The 15277-nt window shown below is 42.0% G+C and overlaps 1 protein-coding gene across 2 annotated transcripts in view; it reads right to left on the bottom strand.

Annotated features, from left to right (window-relative positions):
- Positions 1-15277, bottom strand: part of SMG6 (SMG6 nonsense mediated mRNA decay factor) — a 212981-nt gene that overhangs the window by 197513 nt on the left and 191 nt on the right. The window contains exons 1-6 of one of the 2 annotated variants that reach the window (XM_045526114.1): positions 15040-15146; positions 11468-13226; positions 10393-10585; positions 9755-9865; positions 6196-6302; positions 5524-5602 (exon numbers count right to left, since the gene is read on the bottom strand). In XM_045526114.1, the coding sequence (XP_045382070.1) occupies positions 5524-5602; positions 6196-6302; positions 9755-9865; positions 10393-10585; positions 11468-13221 (2244 nt within the window). In that variant the 5' untranslated portion in view covers positions 13222-13226; positions 15040-15146. Of the gene's footprint in view, positions 1-5523; positions 5603-6195; positions 6303-9754; positions 9866-10392; positions 10586-11467; positions 13227-15039; positions 15147-15277 lie in introns of those variants that run through there. The other variant, XM_045526113.1, reaches the window with a different exon arrangement.

Raw genomic sequence — 15277 nt, 5'->3', positions numbered from 1 at the left:
AAAACCAGAAAATAACAAGTGTTGGCAACGAAGTGGAGAAATTAGAACTCTTGTGCACTATTGGTTGGAATGTAAAATGGTGCAGCTGCTATTGAAAACACTATGGTTACTCCAAATAATTGAAAACAGATGATCCAGTAATTCAATTTCTGGGTATTCACTCAAAAGAACTGAAAGCAGGGCCTCAAAAAGATATTTATATACCCATGTTTATTGCAGTATTATTCACAATAGCCAAAAGGTGGATGCAGCCCAAGTGTCCATGGATGGAAGAATGCATCTACAAAATATGGTATATATGTACAATGGAATTCAGCCTCAAAAAGGAGGAAATTTTGACACGTTACAACATGCATGAACCTGAAGACTTATGCTAAGTGAAATAAGCCAGTCACAACAAGACAAATACTATATGATTCCACTTATATGAGGTACCTAGAGTAGTCAAATTCATGGACAAAAACAAGAGTGGTTGCAGCGCTTGGGGGAGAAAGAATGGGGAGCTGTTGTTTAACAGACACAGAGTTTCAGTTTTGCAAGATGAAGAGGGCTCTGGAGATTGGCTGCACAACAATATGACTATACTTAACACTACTAAACTGTACACTTAAAAATGGGTAAGATGGCCAGGTGAGGTGGCTCATACCTGTAATCCTAGCACTCTGGGAGGCCGAGGCGGGCGGATTGCTCGAGGTCAGGAGTTCGAGACCAGCCTGAGCAAGAGCAAGACTCCATCTCTACTAAAAATAGAAACAAATTATCTGGCCAACTAAAAATATATATAGAAAAAAATTAGCCGGGCATGGTGGCGCATGCCTGTAGTCCCAGTTACTCGGGAGGCTGAGGCAGTAGGATTGCTTAAGCCCAGGAGTTTGAGGTTGCTGTGAGCTAGGCTGACGCCATGGCACTCACTCTAGCCCGGGCAACAGAGTGAGACTCTGTCTCAAAAAAAAAAAAAAAAAAAAAAATGGGTAAGATGATAAAATTTTATAACGTGTATTCCACTGCAGGTAAAAATTCAAAAAATTATTTTTCAATGGGCAATGAACTTGAGTAGACATTTCTCCAAACAGCAAATAAGCACAAGAAAGGATGCACAACATAACATCATTAGTTGCTAGGGAAATGCAAATCAGAACTACAATGAGATAGATTATCACTTTATACACACTAGGTTCATGGATATCAACAAAGTTTCTAAAGTTTACATGGGAAGACAAAAGACTCAGAACAGCCAACACAATATTGAAGGATAAAGTTGGAAAACTGACACTATCCAACTTTAAGACATAAAGACATACAATAAAGCTACAGCAATCAAGACAGTGTGGTACTAACCAAAGAACAAATAGATCAATGGAACAGAATAGAGAGTCCAGAAATAAACTCACACAAATATTGTAGCTGATCTTTGACAAAGGAGCAAAGGCAACTCAATGGAGAAATGATAGTCTTTTCAACAAATGGTGCTGAAACAACTGTATGTTCACATGCAAAACAATAAATCTATACATAGGCCTTATACCTTTCACAAACATTAACTCAAAATAGATTAACCCTACATCTTCCACAAAAATTAAAATAGATTATAGAACTAGATGTAAAATGTAAAACTATACAAATCCTAGAAAATAAGAGGAAATTTAGGTAACTGGGGGTTTGATGATGACTTCTTAGATACAACACCAAAAGCACAATCTATGAAAGAAAAAATTGGGTAAGTTGGATTTCATTAAAATTTAAAACTCACATTCTGCAAAAGACACTGTTGGAGAATGAGAAGACAAGCTACAGACTGGAAGAAAATATTTGCAAAGGACTTGATAAAGGACTTGTATCTAAAATGTACAAAGAACTCTTAAAACTCAATAAGAAAAAGAAACAATTTAAAAATGGGCAAAAGATCTAAATAAACACCTCACCGAGTAAGATATACAGATGGCAAATAAACATACAAAAAGATGCTCAAAATATGTCATAAGAGAATTACAAATTAAAAAAATGGGATATCACTACACACCTGTTAGAATGGCAAAAGTCCAAAACACTGGCTACACCAAATGCTAGCAAGGATATGGAACAACAGGAACTTTCATTCATTGTTGGTAGGACTACAAAATGGTACCGCGACTTTGGAAGATAGTTTGGTAGTTTCTTACAAAGCTAAACATATTTTTATCATGATCTAGCTATTGCTCTCCTTGGTATTTACCCAAATAAGTTGAAAACCTATTTCTATACAAAAACCTGTACATGGATGTTTAAAGCAGATTTGTTCATAACTGCCAAAACCTAGAAGCAGCCAAGATGTCCTTTTAATAGGTGAGTGGATAAATAAACTGTGGTACATCCATACAATGAAATATTATTCAGCAATAAAAAGAAATGAGCTATCAAGCCACAAAAGAACTTTAAATGTATATAGCTAAATGAAAGAAGCCTAGTTGAAGAGGCTTCATACTGCATGATTCTAACTATATGACATTATGGAAAAGGCAAAATTAAGGAAACAGTAAAAAGAGCAGTGGTTTCCAGGAGTTTAGAGGAGGGAGGAAGGAAAGAATAGGAGGAGCAGAAGCTATTTTTAGGGCAGTGAGACTATTCTGTATGATACTGTAATGGCGGATACATGTCATTATATATTTGTCAAAACCCACAGAATGTATAACACCAAAAGTGAACCTTAATGTAAACTATGGACTTCAGTTAATAATAATTTATCAATAAATATCGGCTCTTCAGTTGTAACAAATGTACCCCAATGCATGACGTTAATAATAGGGGAAACTAGGGGAAGGGGAAAGAGTTGAAGGGGTATATGAAAATTCTTACTTTCTGTTCACTTTTTCTAGAAATATAAAACTGTCCCCCAAAATAAAGTCTACTAATGAAAAAAAAACGATGTCCCCAAATTGAAGAAACCCAAAATCCCACAGTGAGATACCACTTAACACCCATTAGAATGGTCATGATCCAAAAAATGGAAAATAACAAATATTGGTGAAAATATGGAGAAACTGCAATCCTCATACATTGCTGGTAGAAATGTAAAATGGTACAGCTGCTATGGAAAACAGTTTGGCAGTTCTCCAAAGAGTTAAACATAGAGTTACCACATAGAGTTACCAGCAATTCCACTCCTACGTATAGACCCAAAAGGACTGAAAACAGGTACTCAAATAAATACTTGTACTTTACAATAGCATAATCACAATAGTCAAAAGGTGGAAACAACCCAAAGATCCATCAATGATGAATGAATAAACAAAATGTAGTAGGTGTACCTACACAATAGATTACTCAGCCTTAAAAATAAATAAAGGATTGATACATGCTACAAGATGGATGAACTTCAAAAACTTTATGCTAAATGAAAGAAGCCAGACAAAAAAGGTCATATATTTTATGATTTCATTTATATGAGACATCCAGAAATAGGTAAATCTACAGAAACAGAAATCAGACGAGGCTGGGCTTGGTGGCTAACGTCTATAATCCTAGCACTCTGGGAGGCTGAAGCAGGAGGATCACTTGCACTCAGGAGTTCGAAACCAACCTGAGCAAGAGTGAGACTCCATCTCTACCAAAAAGAAAAAAATCAGCTGAGTGTGGTGGCCGGCGCCTGTAGTCCCAGTTACTCGGGAGGCTGAAGCAGAAGGATAGGTTGAGCTCAAGAGTTGGAGGTTCCCTCCCATGAGCTATAATGACACTACTGCACTCTACCCAGGCAACAGAGTGGGACTCTGTCTCAAAAACAACAAAAACAAGGTTAAAATTTATATTTCTATTTTAATAAATTTTTTTTTTTTTTTTTTGAGACAGAGTGTCGCTTTGTTGCCCTGGCTAGAGTGAGTGCCGTGGCATCAGCCTAGCTCACAGCAACCTCAAACTCCTGGGCTTAAGTGATCCTACTGCCTCAGCCTCCCGAGTAGCTGGGACTATAGGCATGCGCCACCATGCCTGGCTAATTTTTTCTATATATATTTTTAGTTGTCCAGATAATTTCTTTCTATTTTTAGTAGAGACGGGGTCTTGCTCAGGCTGGTCTCAAACTCCTGACCTCAAGCGATCCACCCGCCTCGGCCTCCCAGAGTGCTAGGATTACAGGCGTGAGCCACCGCACCCGGCCTTTTAATAAAATTTGAGGAAAAAAAAAACGATATCAGACTAGTGGTTGCCAGGGCTGGGGGAAGGGAAGAATGTAAAGCAGTAAGCACAAGGTTTCCTTTTGGGGTGATGAAAATGTCTTGGAACTAGATAGAGGTAATGGCTAATTATTTTCTCATTAACATTTCATTCAATAATTATGAAGAAGAAAAGCTGGAAAAGGAGACAAGTAATAAGCAGAAAAAATAGGAGAACAAAGAAAAGATGGGTAAGGAGAAAGGGGAGAGAAAAATAAAGCCGCCAAGAGGGTTGGGAAAAAAAATCTCATACACCTATCACAAAGAGAATAGAATAGAGATTAAAAAAAAAGAGGGAGATTCAATATTCTGAGGGAAGGATTTCAGTAAACCATATTGCCTAATCATTATTTCAATCCATAATTATTAAGAATTTCTTTGAATCTTTTGTATACTAGTCCCCAACTTTTTTGGCACCAGGGACTGGTTTAATGGAAGACAATTTTTCTATGAATGGGGAGGGGCAGGGGTGGGACGGGGGAGGCTAGGCGGAGCTCAGGGGGTGATGTGTAGACCTGATTTCCAAACAGGCCACAAACCAGTACCAGGTCACAGCCCTGGGGTTGGGGATTGTAGTTTTGTCACATAAAGGGGAATATAAATATTAAATTCAAACATTATTTTGGCAATGAATTTTATAGCATTAAGAAAGCTTTCTTCTTGCTAATGAGCATATTAGCTGCTTCTTATGCTTGAACCTTGGGTAACTACCTTTGGTCCCTACCTTCCCCGTTTCAATTCAGCTTCCTCCCCAGGAGCCCTCTCAGCTCCCTAGGCCCATTTCTCTCTGTCAGGGCCACATTTACAAGAGCTTGATGCAATCTAGAGAAGTACAATCTAGTGCTTATTGTGCTTCTGCTAAGGAGGCACTGTAAGTGAAGAGTTAAAAGAAATAAGAGGATCTGGGGAAAGGAAGCAAGGATCTGACTACTTAGGGTGAGGTGAGGACTTCAAGGAAGATAGGTACAGGGAGCCTTATTTTTCTTCTAGAATGAGTAGCTTAGTTCAATAGGAAAGGGAAGAGAAGGGAATCAAGACAAGATTCAGAGTAGAAGCTCTGGTCAGAAACAAAGAGTGATGTTTGGCTGGAGCACGAACACTCCCTCAGCGATTTAAGTACAGCGGATGGATAAAGTAGAGTCAACTGAACTAAGAGATCCCTGACAACTTACCTCTGAAAGTAACAGTAACAAAAAGAGTTTGAGGATAGGAGGCAGAAGGGGATATTTTGGGGCCTACAGTGATGAGATGAAATGAAGCTCCAGGACTTAATACTATCAAATTCCATATTTTAAGACACTGCCTGCAAAACACTTCCTCTATCCAAAAAATTTCTTACCGTATATACTGCCAGCAAAGCCAACTGGTTATAGGGGCGCCCATTCTTGGGAGCAATGTGCTGGGCCTTCAGGTACCAACTAGAATAGAAAAACAGTAAGAAAATGCTAGCTCTGTATCAGCTTTTTCCCAATTCATCCTGATAGCCCTGCTACTTAAGGCATAAGCTGGAGTGTTAGATGTAACCCTGGAGTGGCAAAGCATGATTACAAGGACCAAAAGGGACATCTGTAGGACATCCATATGGGAAGCGGCTCAAATGGCTCATTATTCTTTTTTTTTGAGACAGAGTCTCACTCTGTTGCCCCGGCTAGAGTGCCATGGTGTCAGCCCAGCTCACAGCAACCCCAAACTCCTGGGCTCAAGCAATCTTCTGCCTCAGCCTCCCGAGTAGCTGGGACTACAGGCATGCGCCACCATGCCCGGCTAATTTTTTCTACATATATTTTTAGCTGTCCAAATCATTTATTTCTATTTTTTAGTAGAGACGGGGTCTCACTCTTGCTCAGGCTGGTCTCGAACTCCTGACCTCGAGCGATCCTCCCGCCTCGGCCTCCCAGAGTGCTTGGATTACAGGCGTGAGCCACCGCTCCCGGCCGGCCCATTATTCTTAATAGGGCTTAGCTTAAATGCCACACAGGGAAGAGAAATAATGAACTAGAGGTAAAAGTACCTGCGTGCTTTCCCATAGTTTGCTGTATCATTGGCTTGCTCCCGATATCTAGCAATATCTCCTTGGCAAATCATACAGCGCTGGGCACTGATCAAGGCATATTTTACCTTCAAGAAAAATAATCAGTTAGTAGGCTACTCAAGAAACACTAACTTCAACCCCAAAGAAAAGGAATGGTATCAAAATGAAAAGGCACTAGTAGTTCTCAACAAAGTATAAGGTTTTCAGCCTAACCTTGACTACCCAAAAATAGTCACTCGTGTGATAGAAAATTTACTGCGAAAATATAGTGGAAGAAGGGAGGGGACTGATTCTTATTTCAAGCCACAGGCAAATGAAAGAAAACATTTTGAAACTAGGAGTCAGGAAACCTGACTCTCTGTGGAATAGTGTGTGATCTCAAAGAAGTCTTGGGGATACTCTGGGACTCAGTTTCTTCATCTGAATGTAAAAATACCTACTCTATAGGGTAACTGGAGGGAATAAATGTAAAGATACTTTACAAATTATAAAGTGATATGCAAATATTAAGGCAATTGTTTAGTCTGTTCTTTTCTTGCCATCATCATAGTCTTTCCTCAAACTATTAATATCACTGAATTGTGTTACTACATTACATTCCCTTCACCTAAAACAATAAATTACCCTTTATCAAACATCTACAATGCGCCAGGGACTGTGTAATACTGTGTTTTCTCATTGACAGACTTGGCATCTGTCCTTCATTGAAAAAATAGAGTAGACCCTTAACATCCCAAGACATGTGCCCAACCAAAAAAATCTCCCTAAGGAACACTACTTCACAACATATCATGCCACTCCACCTCACACAAAAGAAATTAACATATCACTGAATAAAGAACAAAACTTCACTAAGAAGGAGATACTGACCCTTCAGGAAGGCTCACTCACAAGCTAAATAACTAGCTACTGCATGTCATCCTCCTAGCACATAACTTAAATTTGTGCCTCTGCAAAGTTACATATTACTACATGTCATAAATCCTCAGGGTCCTGACTACTCCATGCATTCTTTCTCTGAATGAACACCAAGAACCCTGAGTACTTAACTGATAGAGTACAAAGAAAACTGGTTATGCCTCCATACTATAGCCACTTTGCCCTCTCAATGAGTGGAAAAAAATATATATATATTTGAAACAGGGTCTCACTCTGTCCCTTGGGCTAGAGTGCAGTGGTGTCATCATAGCTCATCACAACCTCAAACTCTTGGGCTCAAGTGATCCTCCTTCCTCAACTTCCCAAGTAGCTGGGACTACAGGCAAGTGCCAGCATGCCCAGCTAATTTCTATATATTTTTTTTAGAGATGGGGTTTCGATATGTTGTCCAGGCTGATCTTGAATGCCTGGCCTCAAGTGATCCTTCCACTTCAGCCTCCCAAAGTGCTGGGATTACAGGCGTGAGCCACCACACCCTGCCCAAAACAAATTCTTTCAAAGGCTCTCCATCATTCTTGGCATGAAGTCCTGGATGATCTAGCCTCTGCTTGCCTCTTTTGCACCACTTTCCTGCTCACTCTCTGTGCCTCAGTCAAACCAGACTCTACTCAGCTTATAACGCACCACACTCTTTTCTACTTTGGGACCTTCAGGTATACTGTTCCCTATTCCTAGCATGTTCCTCTACTTGCATCTTCACATACACCTTCACCTGGCTAATGTCACAGGTTTTCGGCCTCAGCTTAATTGTGATCTTCTCAGTCTTCCATGATCCTCTAAACCACGTTAACCCTTTACAGTATATACCCAGAACATCCTTTGCAAAAGTCACTGCAACTGCAATTACCCATCCAACATCTGCGCTCATCCCCAATCAAACTCTGAACTCCAAGAAGCAGGACCATGGCAGATTTTTTGTTCAGCACTGAACTGCCTCTGCCTAGAATGGCACCTACCATGTAAGAGGGGCTTAATAAATACTTATTGATTAGTAAGACAGCCTTGTACATAGGAACTCATCAGAAGGAGCAAAAAGCAAGAGGAAGCCTCTGCTCCATAAATCACATTCCTTTCTCTAATGAATCTCTAACCTCTTCCTACAAATGCTCACCTTTCCCATCTTAAAACAAAAGCAAAAACTTCTCTTCACCCTATCCCTCCTTGCCTTCACAGCCAAGATTCTTATAAGAATGGTCTATATTACTTTCATTATATCTACTACCTTACCTCTCTTCACTATAATCTGGCTTCCATCCTCTCCAATGTAATCAACTTTTTTTTTTTTTTTGAGACATAGTCTAGCTCTGTCGTGTGGCTGGAGCGATCATAGCTCACTGCAACCTTAAACTCCTGGGCTCAAGCTATCCTTCTGTCTCAGCTTCCCAAGTAGCTGGGACTACAGGTACATGCCACCACTCCCAGGTAATTTTTCTATTTTTTGTAGAGATGGAGTCTCACTCTTTTTCAAGCTGGTCTCAAACTTTTGACTTCAAGTGATCCTACCACCTTGGCCTCCCAGAGTGCTCGAATTATAGGTGTGAACCACCACGCCCGGCCTAAATTAACTCTTAGTGAAGTCATCCAATCCAATGGACACTTTTTATAACCTTAACATTTGACAACTCTATAGTACATGACAATTTTACCCACCTCCACCTTGAAATTTGATCTTCTCTCTCTGGCCAGCCTCCCCAGCATCCCAATATCTCCTTCCACTACTATTAATACCTACACAATGATGATTCCCGAATCTATAATCACCAGTCCAGCTTTCTCCTGAGCTCAAGGCAGACATGAATATTCATTTTCAAGTTCCTGCTAGACACCTCGACCTCAGCATATCCAAACCTGAACTAACGTCTTGCTCTGTAGCCACTCCACTACGCCCCAAACTGAGATATGATCCAGACTCTTCATGCCTCCAATTTCATCCACACCAAATCAGCCAGCATTCTATTTCCTTTGTATCTTTCCAATCTGGTCTTCACTTTTCCACCTCCACTGCCTCTGTCTTAGTTCAGACCTACAACCTGACTCCCCTACCTCCATTCTTGCCCAACTCCCATCCAAACCTACCAATTTGCCAGAGTGATTGGTTCGAGAACAAATCTATCTTAACCATTCACTGAAAATCAATTAGTGGCTCCCCAACGCTTTCAGAATGAAGTCTAAACTCTTCAGCACAGCATACAAGAAATTATGATACAGTTCCTTCCATATTACAAACACTACCATATTGAACTTCTGTACTTTCCCAACAACTCCTGGTTCTCTCTCGCTGTCTAAACTGCCCTTTCCACCTTCAAACTCCTATTCATGTTTCAAGACTTAGCCTGACAGTCTCTGAGAAGGCTTCCTTGACCCCACCAAGCTAAGTCAGATCCACTTTCCTCTATTCCTCTCAACACTCTGTATATACCATCACCATAGTACTTATGACATTACAATTGTTGGTTTAATCTGTCTATTCCCCCATGGAACTATATCTTTCATTCTTTTATCCTCAACACCCAGCACAGTATCTAGCACATAACTAACACTAGATAAATGCTCACTAAATGGACGAATAAATTTAAGATATAGAAAGAAGCTGGCTTACTGTCTTGCGTAATGGCTTGCTGCGAATGGCAAGACCGTCCATGTAGTCCTCCAGTTTGAACTTGTAAGTAACCTGCAGTTTCTGAAGCAAACTATCAAAGAAGTCACTACCCTATAAAGAGAAAAAAGAGAAGAAATGGCTGAATCAACGTATTCTGATCCAATCTACGCACCAAAACCTGGGGCAAACGACTCTTGCACAGTTCTGATAATGCTCAGACATCTGTATAAAGGGAGTCACACACAGTATTTAGTGGCCACCAACTTGAGCACAAGACAAATTCATAGAATAAGCCTCCATAGTTTTAAAGATATGAACACACACGTACATATGCACACACACAGTCTCTCTCTCTCTCTCTCTCTCTCTCTCTCTCTCATTCTTTCACTCTCATTCTCACTCTCTCTCCTAGGTCAAAACATTCAGAAAGCTTTCAAGCTCAAAACTAATTCCACTTGTCAGTAAGCTATGGTCCCAAGGAAGCAACAGGGGTAGGGTAGGGTGGGCCTAGAATCCAAGAAAAGGGCACAGTTTTTTGTCAATGTTCTGTTCTAAAACAGTATTTCAGGCGATAAAAAGCCATCACAACTACAGGATGCTGAAGCCTTTATCCTGAGGACAAAAAGACAACAGTTTACCTCATCCAAGAGCTCCAAAAGTCTGTTCCGAATCTGTTCTGGGTTCTCAACATTCGAATCCTTGAGAAGCTGCCTGAACTTCTCAATCACCTGATAGAAAGCATTCTTCCACAGGATCTGATCCACATTCTGATTATCAGAGAACTCAATATCTAATAGAATACAGCGCTCATATAGCTGCAGCAGTTCAGCTCTGGAATAAAATACATGCAACTTCTAGCTCCAAATACACCACAGGAAAGGCTAGACCCACTTCCTGCAAATTAGCCACCTCCCTTGGCAAGAAATAAAAAATGTGACCAGGTATGCTATTCACTCTAGTTTCCATTCTGCACAGCAGAATGTCATTCTAAAGATAGTTATGCCTAGAAAAATAGTTTTTCCCCATATGTCTTCACCTAAATTTAACAGCTGAAATAAGATCTTCACTGCAAGTTATATGTTGTTCATTTCTTGGCATTCGAGAAAGTCTTTTCTTTTCCATTTCAAGACTCCATGTTCCCTTAAAGATAATTTTTTTCTTAAAGAAAAAGCAGGAAACATAATCATTTCTAAGACTAGAAACAAAACTTCTGTTCTTCTTCCAACTACCCTCCCTTATAAAAATCAATGTGAGGCCAGGTGCGGTGGCTCACGCCTGTAATCCTAGCACTCTGGGAAGCCAAGGCAGGAGGATCACTCAAGGCCAGGAGTTCAAGACCAGCCTGAGCAAGAGTGAGACCCCCGTCTCTACTAAAAATACAAAGAAATTAGCTGGACAACTAAAAATATATAGAGAAAAAATTAGCCAGGCATGGTGGCGCATGCCTATAGTCCCAGCTACTTGGGAGGCTGAGGCAGGAGGATCACTTGAGCCCAGGAGTTTGAGGTTGCTATGAGCTAGGCTGACGCCACGGCATTCTAGCCCGGGCAACAGAGCCAGACTCTGTCTCAAAAAAAAAAAAAAAAAAACAATGTAAAAGGGAAATAACACCCAGTGTCTCATCTAAAAAGTTTCTACCTACCTTAGCCATAGGAGTCTATATACCTCCAGTTTATCCCCATTGCCCTTTAGCCAGAATAGAACACACCATACCTGAGCTGAGCCATCTTCTCCAGGCCTTCAGGACTAATGCGGTCCCTAGAGAGCAGGTTGCTGAGCTGCAGTTCCTGATTGTCAGCCACCCGGAGAAGCCTATGTAGCTCCTGTTGCTGCATGTTCCTCATGTGCTGCTCTATCTCCTCAGGACTCATGGTGCTGGCAGGGAGAGGGCTACAAACATACTGTCCTGATGGAGTTGGATAGCCTGGGTAGTAAGGCCCTGGGTACATACCATTCGTAGGACCCACTGGGTACTGTAGAGGGTTATAACCTGTATAGGGATACTGGGAGGCAGGGCCTGGTGTCCGGGGGTAATAATAAGGATTGTCAGAGTTTTGAAACTTATAGTAAGATGCTTGGGCCTGGCGTGAGTCACCCCAAGATGTAGGGCTGACTTCATCATCAGTGTCTAAGAAATGTAACTGGGGCACCTGGCTCTTTAGAGCAGGTTTCTGATCAGGATTGTTTGGGTCCCACAATCGGCGTGTGGTACCTCCACGGCCCCAATTCCGAGATCCCTTACTACCAGATCCAAATAAAAGCCGAGGTCCCAAAGGTGTAGACTCTGGAGAACCTGCTGAATTGACAGATAGGGTGGTATGCGCAGGCAGAATCAGAATGCCACGACCTCGACCCCGAAGTTCTTGTTCCAGGTTTTTGGACACTTGCTTCTCAGATACTTTGCCCCCACTGCTCGAGCCTTTGTCAGGCTTTATCTTATCTACATCCTCCCTGGCTGACCTCACCATGGGAGAATCTTTGTTCATGGTTTCTGCATCAAAAGTGACACGAAGAGTACCTCGATTTTCTTTACCATTGCTTTTCTGCTCACTGTCCCCACGGCCAGACCAGTTTCTTTCTAAATGTTTCTTTCTTTCTGAGCTCCTCCTGGGTCCTAATCCATTTGGCTCATCAATTTTGTCCTCGTCTAAGGAGTCAGTTGAGGACATAGATACTTGCTTCTTCAGTCGTGGCCTCTCCTTGGTCCTATCCTGTCGCCGGCGGCGACATCCGTTATCAGCCAGGCCAGCTCCCTCAGCACTGTTGTTGCTACCAGCTGAGCTGGTACTGCAAGTGCGGTAACGGTTCCTTCGTTTGTCTGAGCGGGAGTAGCGCTTTGCAGAACCAGGCTTCCCCTGGGCTGGATCATCGTTTGCTTTCTTCATCCCCTCCCCTTTTTCAATCCTTTTTCCTTTTTCTGCCTTTGCAGCCCTTACTCTGTCACCATTTGGACTCCTTTCTGTCTCTGCTCTGTCTGGTTTATTCACAACTTCCTCTTTCACAACGTGTCCCCTACATTCATCTTCCTCTACTTTCAGTTGTTCTACCTGGTTAAGGATTTCTTCTTCATCCACCCGGCTAGCTGATTCTTTGTTAACAGTCTGCAAACGCCGTCCAGGCTGATAGATCTGCAGGTCAGGTTTCTTTGTTCTCTTGATAATTCTTAGACTTCGATCCTCTTGTCCAGCAATCCTAGGAAAGGATTCCTGTCCCTGATTATTTTCTGGGTCTACAGGACCATTTGGCTGTTGGTTGTCCAGTTCCTTGCAGCCATCTTTAATAAGCTGTGTACCATTTCCAACAGCAGAAGAATCTCTGTCATTAACAATTTCATCCTTAAATTCCTCACTCCCAGAGGGCTCCTTGATTTTAGGTTTGTTCCTTAGTCGAGAAAGGCCAGGCTTATAGATTTCCAGATCTGGACGCCTGTTGTCTTTGCGCTGCCTGGGCTCCTTTAATTCCTTCATGTTCTCTGTTATGTTGGGGAGAAAAAGGTAGAATAAAAGAAGGGTGGGGAGAATTGTCATTCTGGTTAAGTAACAGAAAACTCAAGCAAGAATTACACATTCAACTGCTAATATTGGTGAATAAGAAAGGATATTTCTGTAGAAGTAGAAATTCTAGGTTTATAATATTTGTTCAGCAATTGGCAAGGCTAACAATTTAATTGTATTGGAGCTACCCACACTTGGGTAGGGAAATGGGGAAAAGCCCATCTCCATTTGTGTTAAGTCAAATTCAGAAATCTAAGACCCCAACTACCTCATCATTTCCAGAACAAAAGATCTCTATCTTTCAGCATTAGACTGTTCTCTGTCAATAAAACCCTTGACTCCATTTCAGTGTTTTCCTCTGCCTCTAACATTTTTCCAGAGTGACTAGGTCCTTTTAACATAACAGGGAAAAAAAATTAAAAAGGAGAAAAAGAGGGGCATGCATAGCCTTCAATATCTCTGGGGATAAAAATGTGCAACTCCAGTCTTTGAACTTGACCAGGACAATCCTCTTCTTTAGAATACCAATTACCCAATCACATACCTCCTGTTGAAGCAAACAGGAAGCAGTTCTTTTCATATTCAACTCCATTCATCCTCACCAACTCTCTAACAGCAGCCAGCAGAGTCATTCCAAGGAAATACTGCTCAGACTACCATCATTAGAATACTAAGACTAACTGCTACTATGATGATGGAATATGAGAAGAAAAAAGTTCCATAAGGGAGCTTTCCCTGGATGCTGATGGAAGGATTGTGACATGTTCTCAAAATGCCAAGGACTAAGGCACTCAAAAATAAGAGTACAGGACTTTAGAAACCACTCTCTAGGCTCTATGAACTTACTGAATGACAGACAAGCAAGTATCTATCATCTTTATCTATTAAAGGAGAGATTACTACAATCAACCACTAAACATTTCAGTGGGAAAGTGACGTGAATTAGAATAGTATCGAGTACTCCAAATGGAATGCTATATAAAATCCTACTGTTTTATAAACACGAATGCAAAACAAGTCCATAACAAGGTTCATATGTTTCAGCATTTACTCCCACTTTTTGCAGATGTAACAAAACAGAAAAAAAAATAATGCTTCAATATTTTCAGAAGTTTAAAACACTGCTTCATCAAGTAAGAACAAAGATAAAGCAGTTTAACCCCAGAACACCCTCAGCAGTCTCTGCAACTTAAAGTGTGTTTGGGGGAGGGGGGGTAGTCGTAAAATAGCTACTGCTACTTTCCAGAGCAACGGAAGAAAACAGCCTGAATAATCCAATTCAGTTGACCAAGGAAAACCAATTTCACAGACTGGTTGTGAGCCTGGAGAAGGCACCTAGCATAGCTACCATTCTACACAACTCCACTGCCTAATAAAGGGGAGATGAGACATTAGACTCTTTCCCAGAGTTTTCCCGAGGTGGCTGGAGACTTAAAATTAACTTGCAAATTGAGCATTCTGCCTAATAAAAACTGCTCCCACACAAGCCAAGGCCAAGCCAGAGCAGAGTCAGCTCTCTGAGGTCCTGGATCCCTCCAGTGGTGCAGCTTTCAGAAGCCTGCCTTGGGGGGAAAAGTTCAGCAAGGAAGTCCCAGGCTGTTAAACCTGCCTCTTCAATTTCCCCCATTCCTTTTCTCCGACGCTAAAGAGATGAAGGGGGCAGGCCTACGGATGATTCTTTTGGGAACGACACACCCCGGGGCCTCCACCAGACCCACTCCTCGTCGCGTCTCCTGACGCCTAAGAACCACCGGTTGGTCTGGGAGGGCTGAGGCAAAGTGGAACAGTCACCTTCGTAGTGAGAAAGAGGGTGGAGGCAGGAACTCGGGTCGGGCTCCCCCAGAGGTGGCCAGGACTGGCTGAGCGCGACCTCACACAGACCCTGGGGACGGTAGGGAGGTGAGGGTACGCCCGCGGCCCCCGCCCCCACTGTCGGGGGAAGGGGCGGGGGCTCCGGAGCGCCGCGGACAGAGCTGGGAGGAGGCAGAGGAGGAGAGGGAGGCGGGGCGGGCAGGCCCGGCCCAGGAGC

The sequence above is a fragment of the Lemur catta genome, chromosome 15 (genome assembly GCF_020740605.2).
Source record: "Lemur catta isolate mLemCat1 chromosome 15, mLemCat1.pri, whole genome shotgun sequence".
In the NCBI taxonomy this organism is placed as follows: Eukaryota; Metazoa; Chordata; class Mammalia; order Primates; family Lemuridae; genus Lemur; species Lemur catta.
Note: the sequence above shows the minus strand (reverse complement) of the source record. Positions and strands in the feature narration are given on the sequence as shown.